Raw genomic sequence first — 22,882 nt, forward strand, 5'->3', positions numbered from 1 at the left:
AGATCAGTTGGTATGGGAGACGTGGTGCGTGACGTGATTAAAATCATAAACTGCATACGATCAAAAGCGCTCTCACACCGCCAGTTCAGAGCTCTTCTAGAGGAGGTTGATTCACAATACAAGGATGTGCTTTACCACCAAGAGGTGAGGTGGCTGAGCCGCGGGAAAGTCCTCAAAAGAGTTTTTGAGCTGCGCCATGTCATCGCGGAGTTTCTGACAAGCAAGAACAGTGACACTCAAGTCCCCACAGATGAAAAATGGTTTTGTGACGTGGCTTTTATGGTGGACATCACTGACCTGCTCAACACCCTGAATATTCAGCTTCAAGGGAAGGATCAGATCATCACTGAGCTGTTTGACCACATAACGGCCTTCAGGTCGAAGCTGCAGCTACTCTGTCGACATCTGTCAGCAGGTAGGTTAATACATTGTACACACACAGAGACACACATACACATTCAGTTTTAATGGTGATAATGTCTATCATACTGTATTTTATGCCGTAAATAAGTCCCGGCCTTGTTAACTGTGTTGCGGAGGGACAGCGCTGTCCATGGTTCTTAAACTTGATTGACAGGCAGACATGCGCTTTGTTTGTCTTTTGGAGCTTGCATATTTTTTGTGATTGTAAAAATGCTTATGATTTAATCAAGTGATAATGGAGAGGAAAGGTGGCAGCATGTACCTGCACCTCACATGATAAAAGTGCAGTTACTGGGATTGATATTATGTGGAATATGTTAGTAAGTGCATTTACTAACATATCCATATTCCACTGTTGTGCAGTTAAAAAGTATTGTTAAAAAGTATTGTAATAAAATTGTAAGGCTAACTCTTTCAAAGTACATAAAACAACATTTATGTTGCAATATTTATTATTATTTGACGACTTAGCAGCTCTTTCACTTCTTCCCAGGAAACCTTGCACACTTCCCTAGTCTGAGAGAGGTCAACCTGGTGAAGCAGAGACTGCCTGAATATGCAGCACTTCTCAGACACTTGGACCAGGACTTTGCGTTGCGCTTTGAGGACTTTAGGGAAAGTAGAGGTGACATGGAGCTGTTTTCTCAACCCTTCACCATAAGTGTGGACTCAGTGCCTGATCACATTCAGATGCAGCTAATTGAGTTTCAGTGTGATTCTGAGCTAAAGAATAAATTCATGTCATTACACCTGAAAGACTTCTACACACATGTCTCATCTGAAAGGTACCCAGACATTAGGAAACATGCACAGGTCATGTTAGCTTTGTTTGGCAGCACTTACATCTGTGAACAGACTTTTAGTGTAATGAACCTTAACAAGTCCAGGCTCAGAAGCACTCTGACTGACCCACACCTACAGGACATCCTCACCCTCTCAGTGAGTCAGCTGCAACCTAATATTGATAGGCTGATAAACGCCAAAGAACAGCTTCATGTTTCTCACTAGTGGTGCAATTATATTGTTCCTACTGTTGTTGTTGTGTTGCTGTTGGACATGCACTCTTTGACATTCTGCACTATATGTGATTACAAAAGTTTAGACGTGTTCTAAATGCCTATATATGACTTATTTGTCATATTTTGTTTATGTTATTTACACAGAAAGGAAGGTTAGATAACTGTTTGATAAATAAAACTACTTTACTTTACTATTAGTGTTTGTATTTTGTGTAAAATATTACATTTGGCCCGCGGTCCTCCGATAGATTTTCATTTTGGCCCACTAAGGGAAAATGTTTGGGCACCCCTGCCTTAGTGCTTAATTAGTAATCACCGATGGTTGCAGCGGAATTTCTGAAGAGAACCGTCAAACGAGAACAACGTTTATCCAAAATGGGAAATTTATGACGCTTTCACAAACTAGATAATATGAAAAAGAAAACTTTATTTTAAGTATGCAATGTCAGGAGAAGATTCAGCTCCCATCTCCAGCAGAGCTTCTCCCATGTCCTGGAGGACGCAGGGGACTGACTAGTACGAATGGGCCTTGTTCCATGCCTCCATTGTGGAGGCGGCTGACTGGAGCTGTGGCCTGTTGTGGCAGCAATCCCCGAACCCGCTGGTGGACAGCGTTGATGAAATGTTGGAATGCGGCTTCGGCGGTCGTCGAGGTAAAAACTCAGGTGTGGGAGGAGTTTAGCGAGGCCATGGAAAATTACTTCCGGACAGCTTCGTCTTCAAAGACCTCGATCCCACCAACACACCTTCCAATGAGGAAGCAGAGTCTGGGGAAAAAAAGAGGTGTCTATATAAACTCAATGTATGTTATAGGGAAAGAATTCGGGGTGGGGGGTGTAAATGAGGTTACGTACTGGGCATGCTGTTGTGGGCAGATGGGTTTCTCTCCTCCTTGGCGGCCATTAGGGACTAACGAGGTGAAGCATATTCTATGATGCGGGGGTGCGCAGGCACTACGCAGCAGCTGAAATGGTTTCTGGCTCTGCTCATGTCCTGCGCACGATACCAGCTGCCTGTCCCCGCATCATAGCACTCCACCTTGTTAGTTACCCCAAACCCATCGTGGCCGCCCATCACAAATAGGAGGTCGTCCACCACTGCGATGCCAAAATCACTGCGCGGTGTGGACATGGGGGCCACAGCATGCCAGCGGTTTGTGGTAGGGTCATAGACCTCCATGGTCTGCAGGCGATCAGGCCTGTTGATACCGCCCACCTGAGAGATGCCAAAGATTCATTATCACTTGCTTGCCAAAAGGATGGGCAAACATCAACTTTCCCAAAGTCATGAACTCTTAAGCAATTTTCACCCTATGAAAGCAGGCGCCTTAGAACCTCCCATTGTCTATAGATGACACAAGCTTATATACAGAAGTCAACCTATATGCAATGAAAACATGGATTTGGGCAACAGAAAACTTGTATGATTCGGTGAAAACTGTGAGCCTTCAAAAAAGACTCCTTATGCTAATATATTTTGCTTTTTTATTGTTATTACTTAAAACGAACACTTGAAGCTAATCAGACACTGAAAAAAACAACAATCTGACTAATTATATCTGGAACTAGGGAAAATAATTAATAAAAAATCTAAACTTTACAACCCGAGCTAGTAGCAGAGACCCCCCAGCAGATCCATTTATAACCCAGAAATGAATGCAGGGAGGCTAAAGAGGGTAGCATGTATCTTTTTTATGTGTATTAAGATAAGCCTTTGCAGCAGGTATTTCTGGCATTTAACTGTTTTGTTTGGTTTAAATGTATCACAATGAAAGACACAGCAGCAAAGACAAAAAAACCATGAGTCTTACAGGTAAAATGTGAGATTTGACACAGAAAGGAATCACTCACCGCATATATCTTCCCTTTATACGCCGTGACTCCAAGGCTGTGACGGGGAATGCTCATTGGAGTGATCAAGCTCCATTCGTTAGAGAGTGGGTCAAAGCACTCCACTGTAGATAGGCTCTCTGTTCCATTGTGGCCCCCACAGATGTATATCTATGAAAACCAATTTAACTGTGAAGACCGTTATACTGTATATGACTGGGGTTTGGAAGTTACAGATAAAGTTCATTGTGACTCAAAAATAAAAGTATATGCTATGCATAGTGTATGACAGGGTTCCCCAGTCCCGTTCCTGGAGGAACACAGTTTGCAAATTTCCCTTCTCAAACACACCATAATCAGCTAATTTTCAGGTTTAGTATGGCTGTTTGAAAAGGGAAATCTGCAAAGAGTTTTGGATTCTGCTCCCCCAGGAACAGAATAAAGGAAACCTGACATGGGAACACCATTTCATCTATCTCACAAGTCTTGGAGTTGACACCACAGCACTACCCAATGTGCCACTAATGGAGACCAATAATGCATTTATCCAAATACTTAAATGTATTGAACATAGTAATTGTGGATTAAAATCAGCAATCTGAAGAGAAAGAGAACTCATGACTGTGTAAAATACTCAATTTCAAGGGGAAAATGAGGGTAAACACAGTCAGACGCCCTCCCATTACCCTACCTTGCCATTCAGGGTGGTGGCGCTGGCATCGTTTCTCCTCTCATTCATGTGCTCGATCTGGGTCCATTCATTGGTTATTGGGTTGTAGCACTCTACAATGTTGAGGGGCCTGAAACCAATATGGCCACCCATGGCGTAGATGAGCCCATCGAGCACGACCACACTAACATTACATCGATGCCAGTGCATGGGGGCCATCTGCTGCCATGCTCGTGTGATCGGGTCGTATCTGCGCACGGTATTGATGAAATTTTGCCCATCAAACCCCCCAATGCAGTACACAAACCCATCATGGTACACCGTGCCATGACCAGCCAGGTTGCTCTGCTCCTCCTGCGTGATATCCACCCAGCGGTCGGCCCGTGTGTCATATGCATCAATGCAGTTTGTCGTGCGCATGTTCCATCCACCAACAGCCAGCAAAATGTCAGAGGGCAAGCGCGGGCGGATCAGTGGGTTCTCAAAATCAGAGAATGGACTTTCATCATGAAGATCATAGATGACCTTCATGACATCAGTGATAATTGGCCTGCACGCCGCATTGGCCTTCACCAGATCGTTGGCTTTGACGATCTTCATAAAGTACTCCGGATCCATACGAGCCATCCGAATCTACACAGGAAACAAGAATGAGAGAATTCCTATGAGTTCCTTAGTGCTTTCTCTGAATCTCTGGAGATGAGCAATTCCTAACATTAAGGATACAGCAGTAAGTGCAAATTTTTATTTCTTTAGCTGAAGCCATTTACTTTGAAAGTCTCAGATGTGTCAGCTAACACTTATTTCATGTAAGACATTTGAGTGTTTTGTTTTCCATTATTTGTTACACTCTCCTCCCAGATGTAATACCTGGAAGCCTTGGTTGTAGACTTATGGGACATGGAAATGGAGGTTCAGTCTCTAGCTACAGTAATAAGGACTTCACTCAATGAGCATTCTATTGTTATATACACAAGTCAATGAGAACATAGTATAACTATACTCACCTTGGGCAACAGAGCTGAAATGTGGGCCTCTCGGGTGGCAGGCTCGTGTTTGATCCACCGGAGGATGGCCTCAAACACCACATCCTCTTCTCTGACATTAAGCTCATCCTGCTGTATGATGTCAGAAAGTTGTTCAAGACTTAGTTCTGGGAACTCGTTTGAGCTGATGGCAACCTCCTTAAAGTTTTTCAAGATGAAGTTGAATGCAGACTGGTGCAGCTCGTTTACGCAGTAGACATCGGCGATTTTAAGAAGGCCAATGCAGTTGTTGAGGCAGAGCTGCTCATGCAGGAAATCACAGCAGCGCTGCACGATGCCCAAGACACTGAGATAATCAGCAGCTGCCAGGAGGTTCTCCACATTGTCAGCTGTGATGACCACAGAGTACGTGTAGGCATACTCTATGACCTGCCTCAGTGTTTCTGGGGAAATGCCTGGGAGTTGGTACTCCCGCTTTCCTGAATCATTCCAGTCACTGGCGAACAGAGCCCTGAAACACAATCCAGAAGTGACTCATCTAATAAATATCGGTTTTGCAGGCAAAGTTAAATAAGGGGTTTTCTAAATCTTCTGAACCAGGGACCCCCAAATGGAAATTAAGCAGAGGACCCCCTGCTACAGATGATCTCATAGGCATCTAAGAACTAGGGACCGGTGGCTTTAATTCTTATTTTTCCAACAGTAGCTCCCCCTTTAATATATTTTACTTGGGCTGGTGGGCAAGTCCCCCGGAATACTTTGTTTTGCCTGTTTGACATGGTCCCCTTTTTATATATTTATACCATTATTATTATTATTATTATTATATAGTAAAAGTTAAGGTGGTACACTTATCAGAAATATTTCTGATCAGCACTGACCTACATTAATATAATTTAATATAATGTATATTAATATAAACTTTCTGTCATCCTAGAGCCTTATTGCCAAGGAGAAGTCATTGCTAACGAGAGATAAAAACTGACTCCTTGTTGTTTTCGCATCTTCATATATGGGTCACAGCTACTTACTGGAAGTAGGAGCTACAGCCACACAGAATTACTCTATGGGCGTTGAATTGAACACCGTCGGTGATGAGGACCACGTCACAAAGCTGTCCTGCCAGCCGAAGCTTGTTAAACACTTCGAACGCCGGGGACATCAGTACTCGCTCCATGTCGTGTGCCATCATAATTCAAAAATGTGGATATCTCGTCTCTCTCTCCTTTTTATATCACTCGAAATCACGTGTACATACATTCTAAGACGCAAAAACCGCACTTTGCGTCACAGTTTCCTAAGATACCGTAATGTTTATTTTTAAATCTATATTTGAGACTCAAAATGGATTGGGGGGGGGGGGGGGGTATATTCTACGCACAATCAGCTGTACAAGAAGAACAAGTGAAATGTTTTTAACATCACTTTTGGAAAATGTATACCGTGCTTATCTTAGAATTTAAGTTTTGTATTATGTAAGAATAGTCAAATCACGAATTCCCGAAATAAAATAAATAAATAAATAAATGTTTTCATATTTTTTCTCCTCCGCTACGTTTCTAAAAATGAAAAACAAAAAAGGTCCTTTACATGTCTGTCAGGAACGAGGTTTAAGTTCGCATCTTATTCCCTAGTTTCCACTTTAGACATAAGCCATTGAGCAACAAATGTCCACAAGACATTATTTTATGGGGTAAATCTGGTCGGCCCGTTGTGGCAATTATTTGGAACAAGAATAGTCCTTGAAAATTGGGCTGGGCGGTCCGTCTGTTTTGGTCAACATTTAGCACAAGGCGGACGTATTTATCGGACAGCATATATCCCCAATACGGTCATGAAAACAAATTGCAGCAAGTGTGGAATTATCACAATGATTATTGTGCTGTGTACACTTCACCCAAATCCTGAACGCTATTGAATATAATCGATTATGTATTATGGAGCAGTTATGTTAATCAAGGTACAGTGTGCAATATCACTCCATGAGCTATTGACCATTTTCCTGTTTTATGATCTTTTCTTGAGAAATCGTTTTTTATTTTATTTTTTGTAATTCCTCACTTCTGCCGACTAACTCCTCCACGTTTAATATATTTTCGTGCAGGTTTTTAAGTTTGTTTTCCTGCAGCTTCACGGCACCCATCGTTCTTGCGCACCCACACAGATGGACGAGTTAAGCTAGAAGTGGATGGGAGTAGCGGCAGGACAGATATTCCGAGGGCGCCCATTGAACGATGTAAGTAATTATTATTTATCGTTAGAATTCTCACTTAACACAGAATGTTGTCTTTGGCTGAAGTTTAAACAGTCGAGCTGAATTGTGGGAAGATAAGCTGAAGCTGTTCGCGTCCGCAGCTAATGCTCGCGCCATGACTAGCTAGCACATAGTGAAATGGTGAATGGATTTGGCGACATTTTCCGTTTGAATCGAGTACAGAGACGTAGGTGTTGTTTTGTTTGTGGCCCTGCTTTTACAATGCACGTGTAGCAAAGTGAAGTTGGGATCTGCTTGCGTCTTTTGCAGCTAACATCACACTCGATATAGCCGCAGTTTATTGTGGAATCGCCATTTTGGGTGTACACAACGCAAGAGCGCACGAGTGTTTATATAAAACAATTCCACTCTGGCTGAGTTTTCTTCTTATTATTATTTTTCATGCTATACTATATACAAACTTTTTACTTGTACATCTTAGGATATAGTTCATTGTGACAATATAAATGGTAGGAGAGAACTACAACAGCAACGACTGTGGGTTGGGGCTGGGTAGGGGATAACGTTTTCATAGTTGGGATTAGGGTTTTGCCCATAGACATGAATGCAGAGTCCCCATAAAGACATCTAGCACATCTTCTTCTTTGTGTTCTGGAATTGCTTCTTGTAGGTTAAGTTAGAATGGTTTTCACTGTTCTTTGGTCTGGAGAACAGGCTGATTAATCACAGTTGAGTTTTGTGGGCAATCAACCATATGAATATGTACATATATGTGTGTGTGTGTGTACAGTAGTGTGCAAAAAATCATAAGCAGTCAAAAGAAATTGTGTGATTGTTAGGGTCTGTAGCAGCTAATCACTGCTGTTAATAGCAGCTACTATAAACTACCGTTAATATAACTGCTAATAACATAACAATTTTCCCGTTTTTTTGTGTAATAAAGCCTATAATGTAATAATGTGATACGTTTTTGATTCAAATATGTCAGTATGATATTGGTAAGTTATTACTGTATCAGCCTTTATTACATTAAGGGGGAAAATTAGCACATTATTGGCAGTTATTACATTAACGGTAGACATCATATTATATATGTCTAATGCAGGGGCGCTGCTAAGGATTTTGGGTCCCATGAAAGGAATCTTGACAGGGCCCCCCACACAGTTTATTGGGGGCTTCTCTGGGCCCCCTCTCAGTCATGGGCCCCGAGAATCGTCATCGTTTACCCCCCCTTTACAGCGCCCCTGGTCTAATGCACGAAGCATTAACGTTAGATATGCTTGTACCACAACTTATTAGGCAAGAGAGAAGTTCTATTGCCCATTTTCATTGCAAACCAGCTTAACATTTACAGGATAATTAATTGCAAGTTCCGATGTAGGCTGCCATTCACACACACAACTGGAAATAATAAAATGCCTGGACAGAGCAGATACAGCCATTGTAGCCTTCGCTCCTGTCTGCTGCTGTATGCAAATCTCACTGAACCATTAAAGCTGGAGCAGAAGTGATGTCTCCGACTAATTGCTGGTTGTTAGAGAAGTACTCAGAATAATGAGAAATAAAGTAAGAATTGTGAGGGAAAAAAAAATCTGAATTTCGACTTAATAAGTCAGAATTCTGAGATAAATGTGTGGTTTTTTTTCTACTCCAGATGGCAGAAAACTCTAAAATCAACAAAGCTCAAGAGTCATAATTCAGAATTTGTTCATTTAGATCAGAAACAGCTCTATGGGATGCTTTCGTCTAATCAGACTGTACCACATGGTTCATATGTAACACTTTTCTGGAGACCGCAACAAATGGGGGATTCTGAAACTGCCCGTTTGTTTGGAAAATTCCAGTCACCCTGAGTGAAAAAGGGTAGAACCCTCCCTCCTGTCCCACTGGCCTGATTGCCTGATAGCAGGAAGAGACGGTCTATAGGGGAAAGTAACCTTCAGTTTAACTCACAGAAAGACAATAAATAGTAGCACTTAACAAATGAGAGAATATTAATTGACTAGGACAAACTGAGATGAGCAACAGGAAATATAACTGTAAGCTGATAAGAGAAAAAGAAGGGGAAAATGGAGGGAAATTTGCTGCTTCTGATTGGATGCAAGCATGCAGGTCAGCTGATCCACCTGAATGTTTCCAACTCGGCAATCGGTGATGAAGGGTCAGTAGATTGGCTAAGTGTTGGAACCAGAAGCAGAAGCTGGCTTTCATGCTCTGGAGGGTCCTATGGCATGAAACCTTAAGCAGTTCTTTACGCATATGATGCTCCTTTAGGGGGTGCCATAGACATTCGGTCTGCATATATATTATGTTTTATCAGTGTTTCTTGTGGACCCTCAGCAGTCCATGTTTTTGCTCTCTCCCAGCACCAGCTGTCTGGCAAGGAGCAAAAACGTGGATGGACTGGGGGTTCCTGTGGATCAGGTTGAAAAACATTGTTCTGTATTGTTTTTGTTAATTGATTGATATTCAGAATTTATTTTTGGGGCTTTGGCTGCATCTTGGTTATAATGTTTAATTGAGATATGAATTAATATGGAGAACACCACACACACGGCACAAATTCTATGAAGATACTACTCATAAAATTAATGTGATAACACATGTGATAAAAATACAAATATAAGGGCTTTATTTGTATGAATAAAGCATTTCACATATCTAACACATGTGTCCCCAACAACCGTAGCCAGATATTAAATCTGTTCTAGAAGAGCACACTCATTGCTTGCTGTAAAAGCATGCAGGAGGTCCCAGCTGAGCTCTGCTATAGTTGTGCTCTTTGTATTATTCATTTGGCAGATGCTCTAAGACAGAGAAATGGTTGGAGAGAACAAGGCAATTAACAAATGCATGCAAACAAGTGGCATGTTACACAACAGGAGCAAACCACTACAGCATCCGATAACAAAGGAAAGCAGTTGTCTTGCCATAATTGCATTTTGATAGCTGTTCTAGTGCCTTAACCTCTATGCTCTGACTCCACTGTAAGGTCTAAGTTCTGTTCCCTCAGTCCATTATTCAAGAGGCATTTTCCTTATTTTGGTGAATGTTTCTGATTCTTGTTAGTGTCCACTGTTTCTGTTGATTAAGTCCAGTGATGCTAGCCACACCGGCAGATGCGTAACCTGGTTACCCACCAGGCAGGCAGATGGGGGCAGGTGGGCGAGGTGCAGCGTACTGTACGATGCAGGGGGGCACTGTGCAGCAGCTGAAGTTCCTCTTGGGCGTAATCATGTCCTGCGTACGGAACCAGCTGCCTTTCTCTGCATTGTAGCATTCCACCTTTGCAGTGACTTTGAAGCCATCGGAGCCTCCCATTGCAAACAGCAAGCCGTCCACCACTGCGATGCCGAAATAGCTCCTTTGTTGTTTCATGGGAGGCGCAGTGTGCCACTGGTTAATTGCAGGGTCATAAACCTCCATACTCCGCACTGGATGAGCCCCGTTGGTACCGCCCACCTGGGAGACACCAATGGTAAGTGATCACTCGGGTACCAAACGGATAAGTAAATATCAGCTTTCTCGAAGTCAGGAACTCTTAAGGAATTATCGCCCTATAATAGCAGGCTGCACAGAACCTCCCATTGTCTATATAGGACACAAGCTTATAACTAATTTGTGTTCAACATACATGTCAACATAACTGCAGTGAAAAAAGTGGATTTGGGCAACAGAAAACCTGTACAATTCAGTGAAATACTTATGTTCATATGTTTTGCTTTTATTATTATTTTTATTAGTACTAAAAATAATACTTGTATTCAGACACTGAAAAAAACAACAAACAGAGCAATTGTGTCTGGAACTACAGAATATAACTATAATAAAAAATCTAAGCTTTACTAAGTTTTACTAAGCGTATTTGTTTAAAACCCAGATATGCAGGGAGCATATGTGTATTGAGATGGGCCTTCCCAGCAGGTCATTTCATCCACTGAATTCTTTTGTTTGATTTAAGCGCATTACAATCTGTGACACAGCAGCAGTGACAAAAAATGAGTCTCAGATAAATCTTGAGATTTGACTCCTTTGTTTCAGAGTACAAGAAAGGAATCACTCACCGCATAGATGTTTCCCTGATATGCCGCTACTCCAAGGCCACGTCGGCGAGTGCGCATGGGAGCGATCAAGGTCCATTCGCCCGTGAGTGGATCATAGCACTCCGCAGTGGAAGTGGTCTGAGCTCCATTGTTACCCCCACAAATGTATATCTAGGAAAGATGGTTCACAAGTGATGTGTGTTATGCTGTATATGATTGGAGATGGAGATCTAGAAAGCATAAATGTACATTTAGCTAATGCATGTTTAATCCATCCATCTTCCATAAAAGTTTATTCGGTACAGGGTGGTGGTGAACCTGGAGCCTACCACAGGAAGCACATGGGCATTGGTAGGGAATTTACAGTTAGTTGTGATCATTTCCCTTGTGAACCGCAGCTTAATCAGATAATTATTAAGTTCACTAGGTTTGTTTGAATAGGGAAATCTGCAAATTGTTTAGGATTCTGACCCTCCAGGACTGGAATTGGGTAAAGCTCCTACGTTAACACCAGTTATTGTATCTCACAAGTCTTGGGCTGTGGGCAAAATTGCAAAAACATAGAGCTGGACACCACAGCACTGCCCAATGTGCCACTAATGCAGAGCGACAATGCAAGGTCATTTATGTTTTATCTAAACACTGACGTTTACTGAACTTATATTAAATTATGGATTGAAATCAACCATTTGAAGACAAAGCGAGCTACTGAGTATGTAACATAATCAATTTCAAGGGGAAAATGAGGGTAACCACAGTCAGACGCCCTCCTATTAACCTACCTTTCCATTCAGGGTGGTGGCACTGGCATCCTGTCGCTCCTCATGCATGGGCTGGATAATAGTCCATTCGTTGGCTTCTTGGTCATATCACTCGATTATGATTAGAGGCGAGAAGCGTAAATGGCCACCCGTTACATAGATGGAACCATTAATTACGGCCACGCTAACATTTCAGTGGCACCAGTGCATCGGTGCCATGTGCTACCATGTCCGTGCGACGGGGTCAAATCTGCGTAGTGTTGGTGAAATTGTGGCCATCAAAACCCCCAAAACAATACCCAAAGCCATTTAAGTACACACTGCCATGGCCGGACTGGCGAGTCTCCTGCCCCTGCGTTACATCGACCCAGTGGTCGGCCCGGGTGTCATAGGCTTCAATCCAATTGGTTTTGCGGAAATTCCAGCCACCAATGGCCAATAAGATGTCAGCGGGCAGGCGTGGGCGGATCAGTGGCCTTTCTTTTTTTTTTATATATATATTCCCTCCACCACCCCCCCTCTGCGGAGGACTACTTTATTTCTATTTATTTATTTATTTTTATTTATTTCCTCAAGAGAGGGAGAGAGAGAGAGAGGGGGACAGAAGGACGAAAACGGAGAAGAAGGGAAATAGAGAGAGAGCGAGGGAAAAGAGAAAAAAAAGAAGAAAGAAAACCACAGATAATCTGCTTCAATACCTGCTGATGAGAGAAAACAACAACCAACATCTGTACGAGTCACAATGAGCATGTTAAGGAGCAACAGCCGATCAAGACAGTGTGTGTCTGTGAGTACCTGTGTGTACACCTGTATGTGTCTGTGAGAATCTGTTTGTACCCCTGTGTGCACACCTGTGTATGTGAGCGCGCTGGTGTTCAAAAGGTTTCTCCATGTAAATGTCTAGTAGTGTGTGTGGGGAGCCACAGCCCCATCCCTCAGGACATGAAGCAGACACGGAGGAGGCCCAGACCCCAGACAGCCAGAGGCCCCCCAGGGCATGGGAGCCCCTGGAGGACCACCGCAGGGAGAATAGCATCCCTCACCCAGAAAAGGGCAGAGGAGAGCTCCGGAGGGAGGCCATCCGGCAGCCACAGTGCAGGAGCCCCAGGGGGCCGTGGCGGCGAGCCCGCAGGCTCCACCGGCGGCCAGCCCGACCAGGGCAGACCAGGCCCTGGGCCCAGAGATCCAAGGGCCCCCCCAGCAAGGGCCCGACAGAGCCAGGAGGGTCAGATCCCGCCAGGCAACCGCCGAGGGCGAGCCAGCACCCACCCGAGCACCCAGCCCTGGACATCGAGAACCACCAACGCACCAGTGGCCAGGTGCCCCATCCATCAGCAGGGAGTGTGGCGGGGGGGAATAGAGCCCGAGATGTTATTTCAGGTGGAGTCTAGAACCCAACCTGACACATGCATATAGACAAACAGGCACACACATATACAAGCATACGTTCCCACCCTCATGCACACATAAACAAATATTTACACATTCACCCAACATAGAGACACACAGAAATGAACGCTGTACACACACTCTCACTCCCCGTATATACTCTCTGTGACCCCATTTTTTTCCTCTGGCGAGGAAACCGGAAGACCACCCTGGACCCCGCAGCAGCCGAGAAGCGCACCAGCCCAGACCCCGACCAGACGGCCAGATCAGTGACCTTTCAAAGTCAGATCGTGGATTTTTATCGTTGAGATCATGTATGATCTTCAATACATCAGTGATGATTGGCCTGCACGCCGCATTGGCCTTCACTAGATCGTTGGCTTTGACGATCTTCATAAAGTACTCCAGATCCATACGAGCCATGCGAATCTACACAGGAAACAAAAATGAGAGAATTCCCATGAGTTCCTTAGTGCTTTCTGTGAATCTCTGGAGATGAGCAATTCCTAACATTAAGGGTACAACAGTAAGTGCAACAGTAATAAGGACTTCACTCAATGAGCATTGTATTGTTATATACACAAGTCAATGAGAACATAGTATAACTATACTCACCTTCGGCAACAGAGCTGAAATGTGGGCCTCTCGGGTGGCAGGCTCGTGCTCGATCCACCCGATGATGCCGTCAAACACCGCATCCTCTTGTCTGACATTCAGCTCATCCTGCTCTATGATGTCCAGGGTGAGTTCTGGGAACTCGTTTGAGGTGATGGCAACCTCCTTGAAGTTTTTCAGGATGAAGTCGAATGCAGACTGGCGCAGCTCATTGAGGCAGTAGACATCTCCGATCTTCAGAAGCCCAACACAGTTGTCGAGGCAGAGCTGCTCATGCAGAAAGTCACTGCAGCGCTGTATGATGCCCAGGATATTCAGCCGATCAGCAGCTGCCAGGAGGTTCTCCACATTCTCAGCCGTGACGAGCACAGAGTACGTGTAGGTGTATTCCATGATCTGCTGCATTGTATCTGGGGAAATGCCTGGGAACTGGTACTCCCGCTTTCCCGAATCCTTCCAGTCACCGGTGAACAGAGCCCTGAAAACAATCCAGATGTGACTGAGAATCAGCTTTTTGTTTTTGTTTTTACACAAGGAATTTGTCTCCAGTTTGTTGTCACTCTCAGTGAACTTAAACAGGAGACATACAAAAAATAAAAAACAGGACCACAACGGGACTCATTTAATAATTTTGGGTTTCCTAACTCTTCTGATCCAGGGACCCCCAAATGAATATCGACCAGAGCTAAGGACCCCCTGCCACAGATGATCACATAGGTACTTAAGAAGTAGGGTCAGGAAGGGCTTTAATCTTATCTTTCCAGCAGTGGCTCCCTAAAAATATTTTTCACTTAGACTAGAGGGCAGGTCCCCCGGAATATTATTTTTGCCACTGATTGACGTGGTCCACTTTTTGTAATATTTTTACACAGCTATTATATGCCAAAAGTGAAGGTGGTACCTTTAATAACTGTAGCTCAGAAATATTTTTGCTAACCCCGTAGTATACTAATATAACACAATAATTGTCATGACCTGTGCGTCCAACCCTTGTATGTGCTCAGGATGAACCTGCTCTCATCTGTGAAAAGCTCAGGGTGCCAGTGGCAGACCTGCAAATTCTGGTATTCTATGGCAAATGCCAATCGAGCTCTATGGTGCTGGGCAGTGAGCACAGGGCCCACTAGAGGACGTTGGGCCCTCAAGCCACCCTCATGAAGTCTGTCTCTGACCAAACAATCAGAAACATTCACACCAGTGGCCTGATGGAGGTCATTTTCTAGGGCTTCAGCAGTGTTCATCCTGTTCCTCCTTGCACAAAGGAGCCAATACCGGTTCTGCTGATGGGTTAAGGACCTTCTACGGCCCTGTCCAGCTCTCCTTAAGTATCTTCCTGTCTCCTGGAATGTCCTCCATGCCCTTGAGACTGTGCTGGGAGACACAGCAAATCTTCTGGCAATGGCACATATTGATGCGCCATCCTGGAGGAGTTGGACTACCTGTGCAACCTCTGTAGGGTCCAGGTATCGCCTCATGCTACTAGTAGTGACACTGACCGTCACCAAATGCAAAACTAGTGAAAAAACCGTCAGAAAAGATGAGGAGGGGAAAATGCCAGTGGCCTCCACCTGTTAAACCATTCCTGTTTTAGGGGTCGTCCCATTGTTGCCCCTCTAGTTCACCTGTTCATAATTTCATTAACACCAAAGCAGCTGAAACTGATTAACCACCCCCTCCGCTACTTAACTGACCAGATCAATATCTCAGTTGTTTAATAGACTTGATGCTATACTCTAATTAAAAAGTGTTCCTTAAATTTTTTTGAACAATGTATAATTGTAGCATCTCTTCCCTTGTCTTAAACTCCACACACCTAGAGTTGTAACCTAGCATCCTATTGGCCTTTTTTATTGCTTCCCCACACTGACATGGAAGCATCAACATACACACCGAGATCTTTCTAATAACCAGCTACCTTTATTTCAGTGGAACCCATAATATATCTGTACTTTTATATTTCTGCTCCCTGTATGGATTACCTTACATTTATCTATGTTAAATTCCATCTGCCAGGTATCCACCCAGTCGCTAATTAAATCCAGATCCCGTTGTAGCCTCTCCGCTGCTAGATCAGTACCTGCTACACCACCCACCCTGGTGTCGTCTGCAAATGTAACCAGTTTACTGTATGTATTGGTGTCAATATCATTAATGTAAATTAGGAACAGTAGTGGTCCTAAAATTTAACCCTACGGTACCCCACTATGAACGCAGGCCCACTGTCATGCCCGGCTCGTACGATCGTCGTGTGTGCCACGCCCCCTGATTATCCACGTGTGCTTCCCCAATCATGCCCAGCTGTATCTTGTTGTTTCACCATGTCTTTTGTCTATATCAGTCCACATCTTGCCCTGTCCGATGTCCGTCATTGATGTTAGTGCTGTTATGTCCTGTTCTGCCCATAGCCGTCTTTCCCCTAATAAAACCCCAGTTTTCCCCGTATTCTACCTCCCTGCTTCGTCCTTCCCTGCCTCCTTCCTGCCAGCCTGCCCGTCCGCACCCGCAAACTCTGACACCCACAATATAATAATATTGTGTACAGTACATACTGTAATCAGTCCAGAGGTAACATCACTTCTCCAAATTCAAGTTGCCGGCTATGATTACTGTAGGTCCCAGGGGAAGGGGTTGCACTAAACCAGTATTTCAATGGATTATGAAAAACCTTAGTGCAGGGGTGCCCAAAGTGGGGCCCGCGGGCCAAGATTGGCCCGCCGTACTATTTAGATTGGCCCGCCAATGGATATCTAAAAATTTAAATTATTACTGTACTAAAATTTTTTAAAAAACTCTTAAAGCACGAATCCCAGTGTAGCTATCAGTGCGTTTATTTTTAGTGTACGTTGACCTAACTAATATATATTATACAGTCCTCACTCTTGGTGCTTTGATTACATTTGAAATATCTAAGACTAAAATTGAAATACAAGCAACTATAAGGGTAATGTAGAGTATATCTGTCACGGGCGACCGCGGGCAGAGCGGCGATCGTGAGGGCAAGCGGGGAATCAGGAAGCAGGCAGGCAGGATTCGGGGCAAACGGGGATTTAATCAAAGGTTTTCGGGGAACAGGGAACATCGGACACTGACTGACATCAATGACGGACGAAGGACTCAGGTAAGACACGGACTGAAATACACAGGACTGAGCAAATGAACTAGATACAGCTGGGTACAATCGGGAGAAAACACGTGGGTAATCAGGGGGCGTGGCACACAGGAGGAGCGGACGAGCCGGGCATGACAATATCTGTGCACATATGTACATTTCCACACTTCATAAATAGTCATATTTTAACAATTTGCAAAAAGTCCCATGAGTCTTTGTTGCCGCCATACGGGATCAAACCAGTTTGTGGCGGGTCACCACCAGGCTGCTAGCTTAAGCCACTATCAACATGGAGCGGCATCGTCAGTGGCACACAGACAAAAGACATTTTAAAAAATGCTGGGAGGAAGAATATTTTTTCACTGACATAAATGCTAAAGCGGTCTGCCTTATTTGTAACCAGTCTGTTGCTGTACTAAAGGAGTATAACATTCGTCGTCATTATGAGACGAAGCACGCAGCATTTTCGCAATTCAAAGGTGATGCGCGAAAGAACAAGACCAGGGAGCTGCTGGCTAAACTTCACAGGCAACAAGGGACTCTTACACGGCCCTCGACAGCCCAGGACAGCGCGACACGGGCCAGCTTTGAGATTACTGCGCTAATTGCCCGGACTGGGAGATCATTTTCAACGGGTGACTTTGTTAAGGAGTGTCTGTCCATAGCTGCGACAATCATGTGCCCGTCACAGGCAAAAACTTTCTCCCAGATCAGCCTCTCACAAAATACTGTGACACGTCGTATTGAAGAAATGTCTCGAGACATTAAGGAGCAATTTAAAGCAAAGGCTGCTGGATTTGTCGCCTTTTCTTTGGCGTGTGATGAAAGCACGGACATTTCGGACTCTGCACAACTTTTGGTTTTCATACGGCGAGTAAATGAAAACATGGAAATAACTCAGGAGCTGGCTGGATTTGAGACACTGCGCAGCACAACAAAAAGTGAGGATTTGTTTGCAGCCGTTGAGCGAGTGTTGGATACGAACGGGCTGAGCTGGGAAAAATTGGTTGGGATAACAACTGATGGAGCACCTGCCATGGTTGGGAGGACAACAGGCCTTGCCACACTAATTTCCCAGAAGTTTTCCCAATGTGGAGGTAAGGTGGCAAAATACCACTGCATCCTGCACCAAGAGCAACTATGTGCCAGATCAGTTGGTATGGGAGACGTGGTGCGTGACGTGATTAAAATCATAAACTGCATACGATCAAAAGCGCTCTCACACTGCCAGTTCAGAGCTCTTCTAGAGGAGGTTGATTCACAATACAAGGATGTGCTTTACCACCAAGAGGTGAGGTGGCTGAGCCGCGGGAAAGTCCTCAAAAGATTTTTTGAGCTGCGCCATGTCATCGCGGAGTTTCTGACAAGCAAGAACAGTGACACTCAAGTCCCCACAGATGAAAAATGGTTTTGTGACGTGGCTTTTATGGTGGACATCACTGACCTGCTCAACACCCTGAATATTCAGCTTCAAGGGAAGGATCAGATCATCACTGAGCTGTTTGACCACATAACGGCCTTCAGGTCGAAGCTGCAGCTACTCTGTCGACATCTGTCAGCAGGTAGGTTAATACATTGTACACACACAGAGACACACATACACATTCAGTTTTAATGGTGATAATGTCTATCATACTGTATTTTATGCCGTAAATAAGTCCCGGCCTTGTTAACTGTGTTGCGGAGGGACAGCGCTGTCCATGGTTCTTAAACTTGATTGACAGGCAGACATGCGCTTTGTTTGTCTTTTGGAGCTTGCATATTTTTTGTGATTGTAAAAATGCTTATGATTTAATCAAGTGATAATGGAGAGGAAAGGTGGCAGCATGTACCTGCACCTCACATGATAAAAGTGCAGTTACTGGGATTGATATTATGTGGAATATGTTAGTAAGTGCATTTACTAACATATCCATATTCCACTGTTGTGCAGTTAAAAAGTATTGTTAAAAAGTATTGTAATAAAATTGTAAGGCTAACTCTTTCAAAGTACATAAAACAACATTTATGTTGCAATATTTATTATTATTTGACGACTTAGCAGCTCTTTCACTTCTTCCCAGGAAACCTTGCACACTTCCCTAGTCTGAGAGAGGTCAACCTGGTGAAGCAGAGACTGCCTGAATATGCAGCACTTCTCAGACACTTGGACCAGGACTTTGCGTTGCGCTTTGAGGACTTTAGGGAAAGTAGAGGTGACATGGAGCTGTTTTCTCAACCCTTCACCATAAGTGTGGACTCAGTGCCTGATCACATTCAGATGCAGCTAATTGAGTTTCAGTGTGATTCTGAGCTAAAGAATAAATTCATGTCACTACACCTGAAAGACTTCTACACACATGTCTCATCTGAAAGGTACCCAGACATTAGGAAACATGCACAGGTCATGTTAGCTTTGTTTGGCAGCACTTACATCTGTGAACAGACTTTTAGTGTAATGAACCTTAACAAGTCCAGGCTCAGAAGCACTCTGACTGACCCACACCTACAGGACATCCTCACCCTCTCAGTGAGTCAGCTGCAACCTAATATTGATAGGCTGATAAACGCCAAAGAACAGCTTCATGTTTCTCACTAGTGGTGCAATTATATTGTTCCTACTGTTGTTGTTGTGTTGCTGTTGGACATGCACTCTTTGACATTTTGCACTATATGTGATTACAAAAGTTTAGACGTGTTCTAAATGCCTATACATGACTTATTTGTCATATTTTGTTTATGTTATTTACACAGAAAAGAAGGTTAGATAACTGTTTGATAAATAAAACTACTTTACTTTACTATTAGTGTTTGTATTTTGTGTAAAATATTACATTTGGCCCGCGGTCCTCCGATAGATTTTCATTTTGGCCCACTAAGGGAAAATGTTTGGGCACCCCTGCCTTAGTGCTTAATTAGTAATCACCGATGGTTGCAGCGGAATTTCTGAAGAGAACCGTCAAACGAGAACAACGTTTATCCAAAATGGGAAATTTATGACGCTTTCACAAACTAGATAATATGAAAAAGAAAACTTTATTTTAAATATGCAATGTCAGGAGAAGATTCAGCTCCCATCTCCAGCAGAGCTTCTCCCATGTCCTGGAGGACGCAGGGGACTGACTAGTACGAATGGGCCTTGTTCCATGCCTCCATTGTGGAGGCGGCTGACTGGAGCTGTGGCCTGTTGTGGCAGCAATCCCCGAACCCGCTGGTGGACAGCGTTGATGAAATGTTGGAATGCGGCTTCGGCGGTCGTCGAGGTAAAAACTCAGGTGTGGGAGGAGTTTAGCGAGGCCATGGAAAATTACTTCCGGACAGCTTTGTCTTCAAAGACCTCGATCCCACCAACACACCTTCCAATGAGGAAGCAGAGTCTGGGGAAAAAAAGAGGTGTCTATATAAACTCAATGTATGTTATAGGGAAAGAATTCGGGGTGGGGGGTGTAAATGAGGTTACGTACTGGGCATGCTGTTGTGGGCAGATGGGTTTCTCTCCTCCTTGGCGGCCATTAGGGACTAACGAGGTGAAGCGTATTCTATGATGCGGGGGTGCGCAGGCACTACGCAGCAGCTGAAATGCTGTCTGGCTCTGCTCATGTCCTGCGCACGATACCAGCTGCCTGTCCCCGCATCATAGCACTCCACCTTGTTAGTTACCCCAAACCCATCGTGGCCGCCCATCACAAATAGGAGGTCGTCCACCACTGCGATGCCAAACTCACTGCGCGGTGTGGACATGGGGGCCACAGCATGCCAGCGGTTTGTGGTAGGGTCATAGACCTCCATGGTCTGCAGGTGATCAGGCCTGTTGATACCGCCCACCTGAGAGATGCCAAAGATTCATTATCACTTGCTTGCCAAAAGGATGGGCAAACATCAACTTTCCCAAAGTCATGAACTCTTAAGCAATTTTCACCCTATGAAAGCAGGCGCCTTAGAACCTCCCATTGTCTATAGATGACACAAGCTTATATACAGAAGTCAACCTATATGCAATGAAAACATGGATTTGGGCAACAGAAAACTTGTATGATTCGGTGAAAACTGTGAGCCTTCAAAAAAGACTCCTTATGCTAATATATTTTGCTTTTTTATTGTTATTAGTTAAAACGAACACTTGAAGCTAATCAGACACTGAAAAAAACAACAATCTGACTAATTATATCTGGAACTAGGGAAAATAATTAATAAAAAATCTAAACTTTACAACCCGAGCTAGTAGCAGAGACCCCCCAGCAGATCCATTTATAACCCAGAAATGAATGCAGGGAGGCTAAAGAGGGTAGCATGTATCTTTTTTATGTGTATTAAGATAAGCCTTTGCAGCAGGTATTTCTGGCATTTAACTGTTTTGTTTGGTTTAAATGTATCACAATGAAAGACACAGCAGCAAAGACAAAAAAACCATGAGTCTTACAGGTAAAATGTGAGATTTGACACAGAAAGGAATCACTCACCGCATATATCTTCCCTTTATACGCCGTGACTCCAAGGCTGTGACGGGGAGTGCTCATTGGAGTGATCAAGCTCCATTCGTTTGTGAGGGGGTCAAAGCACTCCACTGTAGATAGGCTCTCTGTTCCATTGTGGCCCCCACAGATGTATATCTATGAAAACCAATTTAACTGTGAAGACCGTTATACTGTATATGACTGGGGTTTGGAGGTTACAGATAAAGTTCATTGTGACTCAAAAATAAAAGTAAATGCTATGCATAGTGTATGACAGGGTTCCCCAGTCCCGTTCCTGGAGGAACACAGTTTGCAAATTTCCCTTCTCAAACACACCATAATCAGCTAATTTTCAGGTTTAGTATGGCTGTTTGAAAAGGGAAATCTGCAAAGAGTTTTGGATTCTGCTCCCCCAGGAACAGAATAAAGGAAACCTGACATGGGAACACCATTTCATCTATCTCACAAGTCTTGGAGTTGACACCACAGCACTACCCAATGTGCCACTAATGGAGACCAATAATGCATTTATCCAAATACTTAAATGTATTGAACATAGTAATTGTTGATTAAAATCAGCAATCTGAAGAGAAAGAGAACTCATGACTGTGTAAAATACTCCATTTCAAGGGGAAAATGAGGGTAAACAGTCAGACGCCCTCCCATTACCCTACCTTGCCATTCAGGGTGGTGGCGCTGGCATCGTTTCTCCTCTCATTCATAGACTCGAGCTGGGTCCATTCATTGGTTTTTGGGTTGTAGCACTCTACGATGTCGAGGGGCCAGAAACCAATATGGCCACCCATGGCATAGATGAGCCCATCGAGCACGACCACACTAACATTACAGCGCTGCCAGTGTATTGGGGCCATCTGCTGCCATGCTCGTGTGATCGGGTCGTATCTGCGCACGGTATCGATAAAGTTTTGCCCATCAAACCCCCCAATGCAGTACACAAACCCATCATGGTACACCGTGCCATGACCAGCTAGGTTGCTCTGCTCCTCCTGCGTGATATCCACCCAGCGGTCGGCCCGTGTGTCATATGCGTCGATGCAGTTTGTCGTGTGCATGTTCCATCCACCAACAGCCAGCAAAATGTCAGAGGGCAAGCGCGGGCGGATCAGTGGGTTCTCAAAATCAGAGAGTGGACTTTCATCATGAAGATCATAGATGACCTTCATGACATCAGTGATAATTGGCCTGCACGCCACATTGGCCTTCACCAGATCGTTGGCTTTGACGATCTTCATAAAGTACTCCGGATCCATACGAGCCATCCGAATCTACACAGGAAACAAGAATGAGAGAATTCCCATGAGTTTCTTAGTGCTTTCTGTGAATCTCTGGAGATGAGCAATTCCTAACATTAAGGATACAGCAGTAAGTG

At 44.0% G+C, this 22,882-nt stretch overlaps 6 protein-coding genes across 7 annotated transcripts in view; 3 read left to right on the top strand and 3 right to left on the bottom strand.

Moving 5' to 3' along the window:
- The window catches only part of LOC125713116 (odorant receptor 131-2-like), a 73,144-nt gene that overhangs the window by 31,352 nt on the left and 18,910 nt on the right, over positions 1-22,882 (top strand). The window lies entirely within an intron of this gene.
- LOC125713229 (odorant receptor 131-2-like) overlaps positions 1-22,882 on the top strand; it is a 77,573-nt gene that overhangs the window by 30,404 nt on the left and 24,287 nt on the right. The window lies entirely within an intron of this gene.
- The window catches only part of LOC125713129 (odorant receptor 131-2-like), a 79,627-nt gene that overhangs the window by 24,883 nt on the left and 31,862 nt on the right, over positions 1-22,882 (top strand). The gene's annotated exons all lie outside the window — the stretch shown is intronic.
- On the bottom strand, positions 1,850-6,116 carry LOC125713114 (kelch-like protein 10). The gene is made up of 6 exons (XM_048984013.1): positions 5,959-6,116; positions 4,949-5,438; positions 3,963-4,574; positions 3,293-3,442; positions 2,297-2,657; positions 1,850-2,209 (listed from the first exon to the last, which is right to left on the bottom strand). The coding sequence occupies exons 1-5, from the start codon at positions 6,114-6,116 to the stop codon at positions 2,352-2,354; spliced, it is 1,716 nt and encodes a 571-aa protein (XP_048839970.1). The 3' UTR covers positions 1,850-2,209; positions 2,297-2,351.
- The window catches only part of LOC125713113 (kelch-like protein 10), a 54,463-nt gene continuing 40,914 nt past the window's right edge, over positions 9,334-22,882 (bottom strand). The window contains exons 4-5 of one of the 2 annotated variants that reach the window (XM_048984012.1): positions 11,207-11,356; positions 9,334-10,604 (exon numbers count right to left, since the gene is read on the bottom strand). In XM_048984012.1, coding sequence (XP_048839969.1) covers positions 10,275-10,604; positions 11,207-11,356 — 480 coding nt within the window. In that variant the 3' untranslated portion in view covers positions 9,334-10,274. The remainder of the gene's footprint in view (positions 10,605-11,206; positions 11,357-22,882) is intronic. The other variant, XM_048984010.1, reaches the window with a different exon arrangement.
- Positions 20,091-22,660, bottom strand: LOC125713117 (kelch-like protein 10). Its single transcript, XM_048984019.1, has 4 exons — positions 22,167-22,660; positions 21,499-21,648; positions 20,503-20,863; positions 20,091-20,415 (listed from the first exon to the last, which is right to left on the bottom strand). Exons 1-3 carry the CDS (start codon positions 22,563-22,565, stop codon positions 20,558-20,560), a joined length of 855 nt encoding a protein of 284 aa, XP_048839976.1. The 5' UTR covers positions 22,566-22,660; the 3' UTR covers positions 20,091-20,415; positions 20,503-20,557.

This window comes from Brienomyrus brachyistius, chromosome 18 (genome assembly GCF_023856365.1).
Source record: "Brienomyrus brachyistius isolate T26 chromosome 18, BBRACH_0.4, whole genome shotgun sequence".
NCBI classification, from domain to species: domain Eukaryota; kingdom Metazoa; phylum Chordata; class Actinopteri; order Osteoglossiformes; family Mormyridae; genus Brienomyrus; species Brienomyrus brachyistius.

Coding starts and splice junctions, on each gene's coding strand:
- LOC125713114 (XM_048984013.1), bottom strand. CDS start 6,116: ATGGCACACGACATGGAGCGAGTACTGATGTCCCCGGCGTTCGAAGTG. Junction 5,439..5,958: donor GGCTGTAGCTCCTACTTCCA/GTAAGTAGCTGT, acceptor ATTGTGTTTCAG/GGCTCTGTTCGCCAGTGACT. Junction 2,658..3,292: donor ATAAAGGGAAGATATATGCG/GTGAGTGATTCC, acceptor GGCATCTCTCAG/GTGGGCGGTATCAACAGGCC.
- LOC125713117 (XM_048984019.1), bottom strand. CDS start 22,565: ATGCACACGACAAACTGCATCGACGCATATGACACACGGGCCGACCGC. Junction 21,649..22,166: donor CCACCACCCTGAATGGCAAG/GTAGGGTAATGG, acceptor TGGTTTTCATAG/ATATACATCTGTGGGGGCCA. Junction 20,864..21,498: donor ATAAAGGGAAGATATATGCG/GTGAGTGATTCC, acceptor GGCATCTCTCAG/GTGGGCGGTATCAACAGGCC.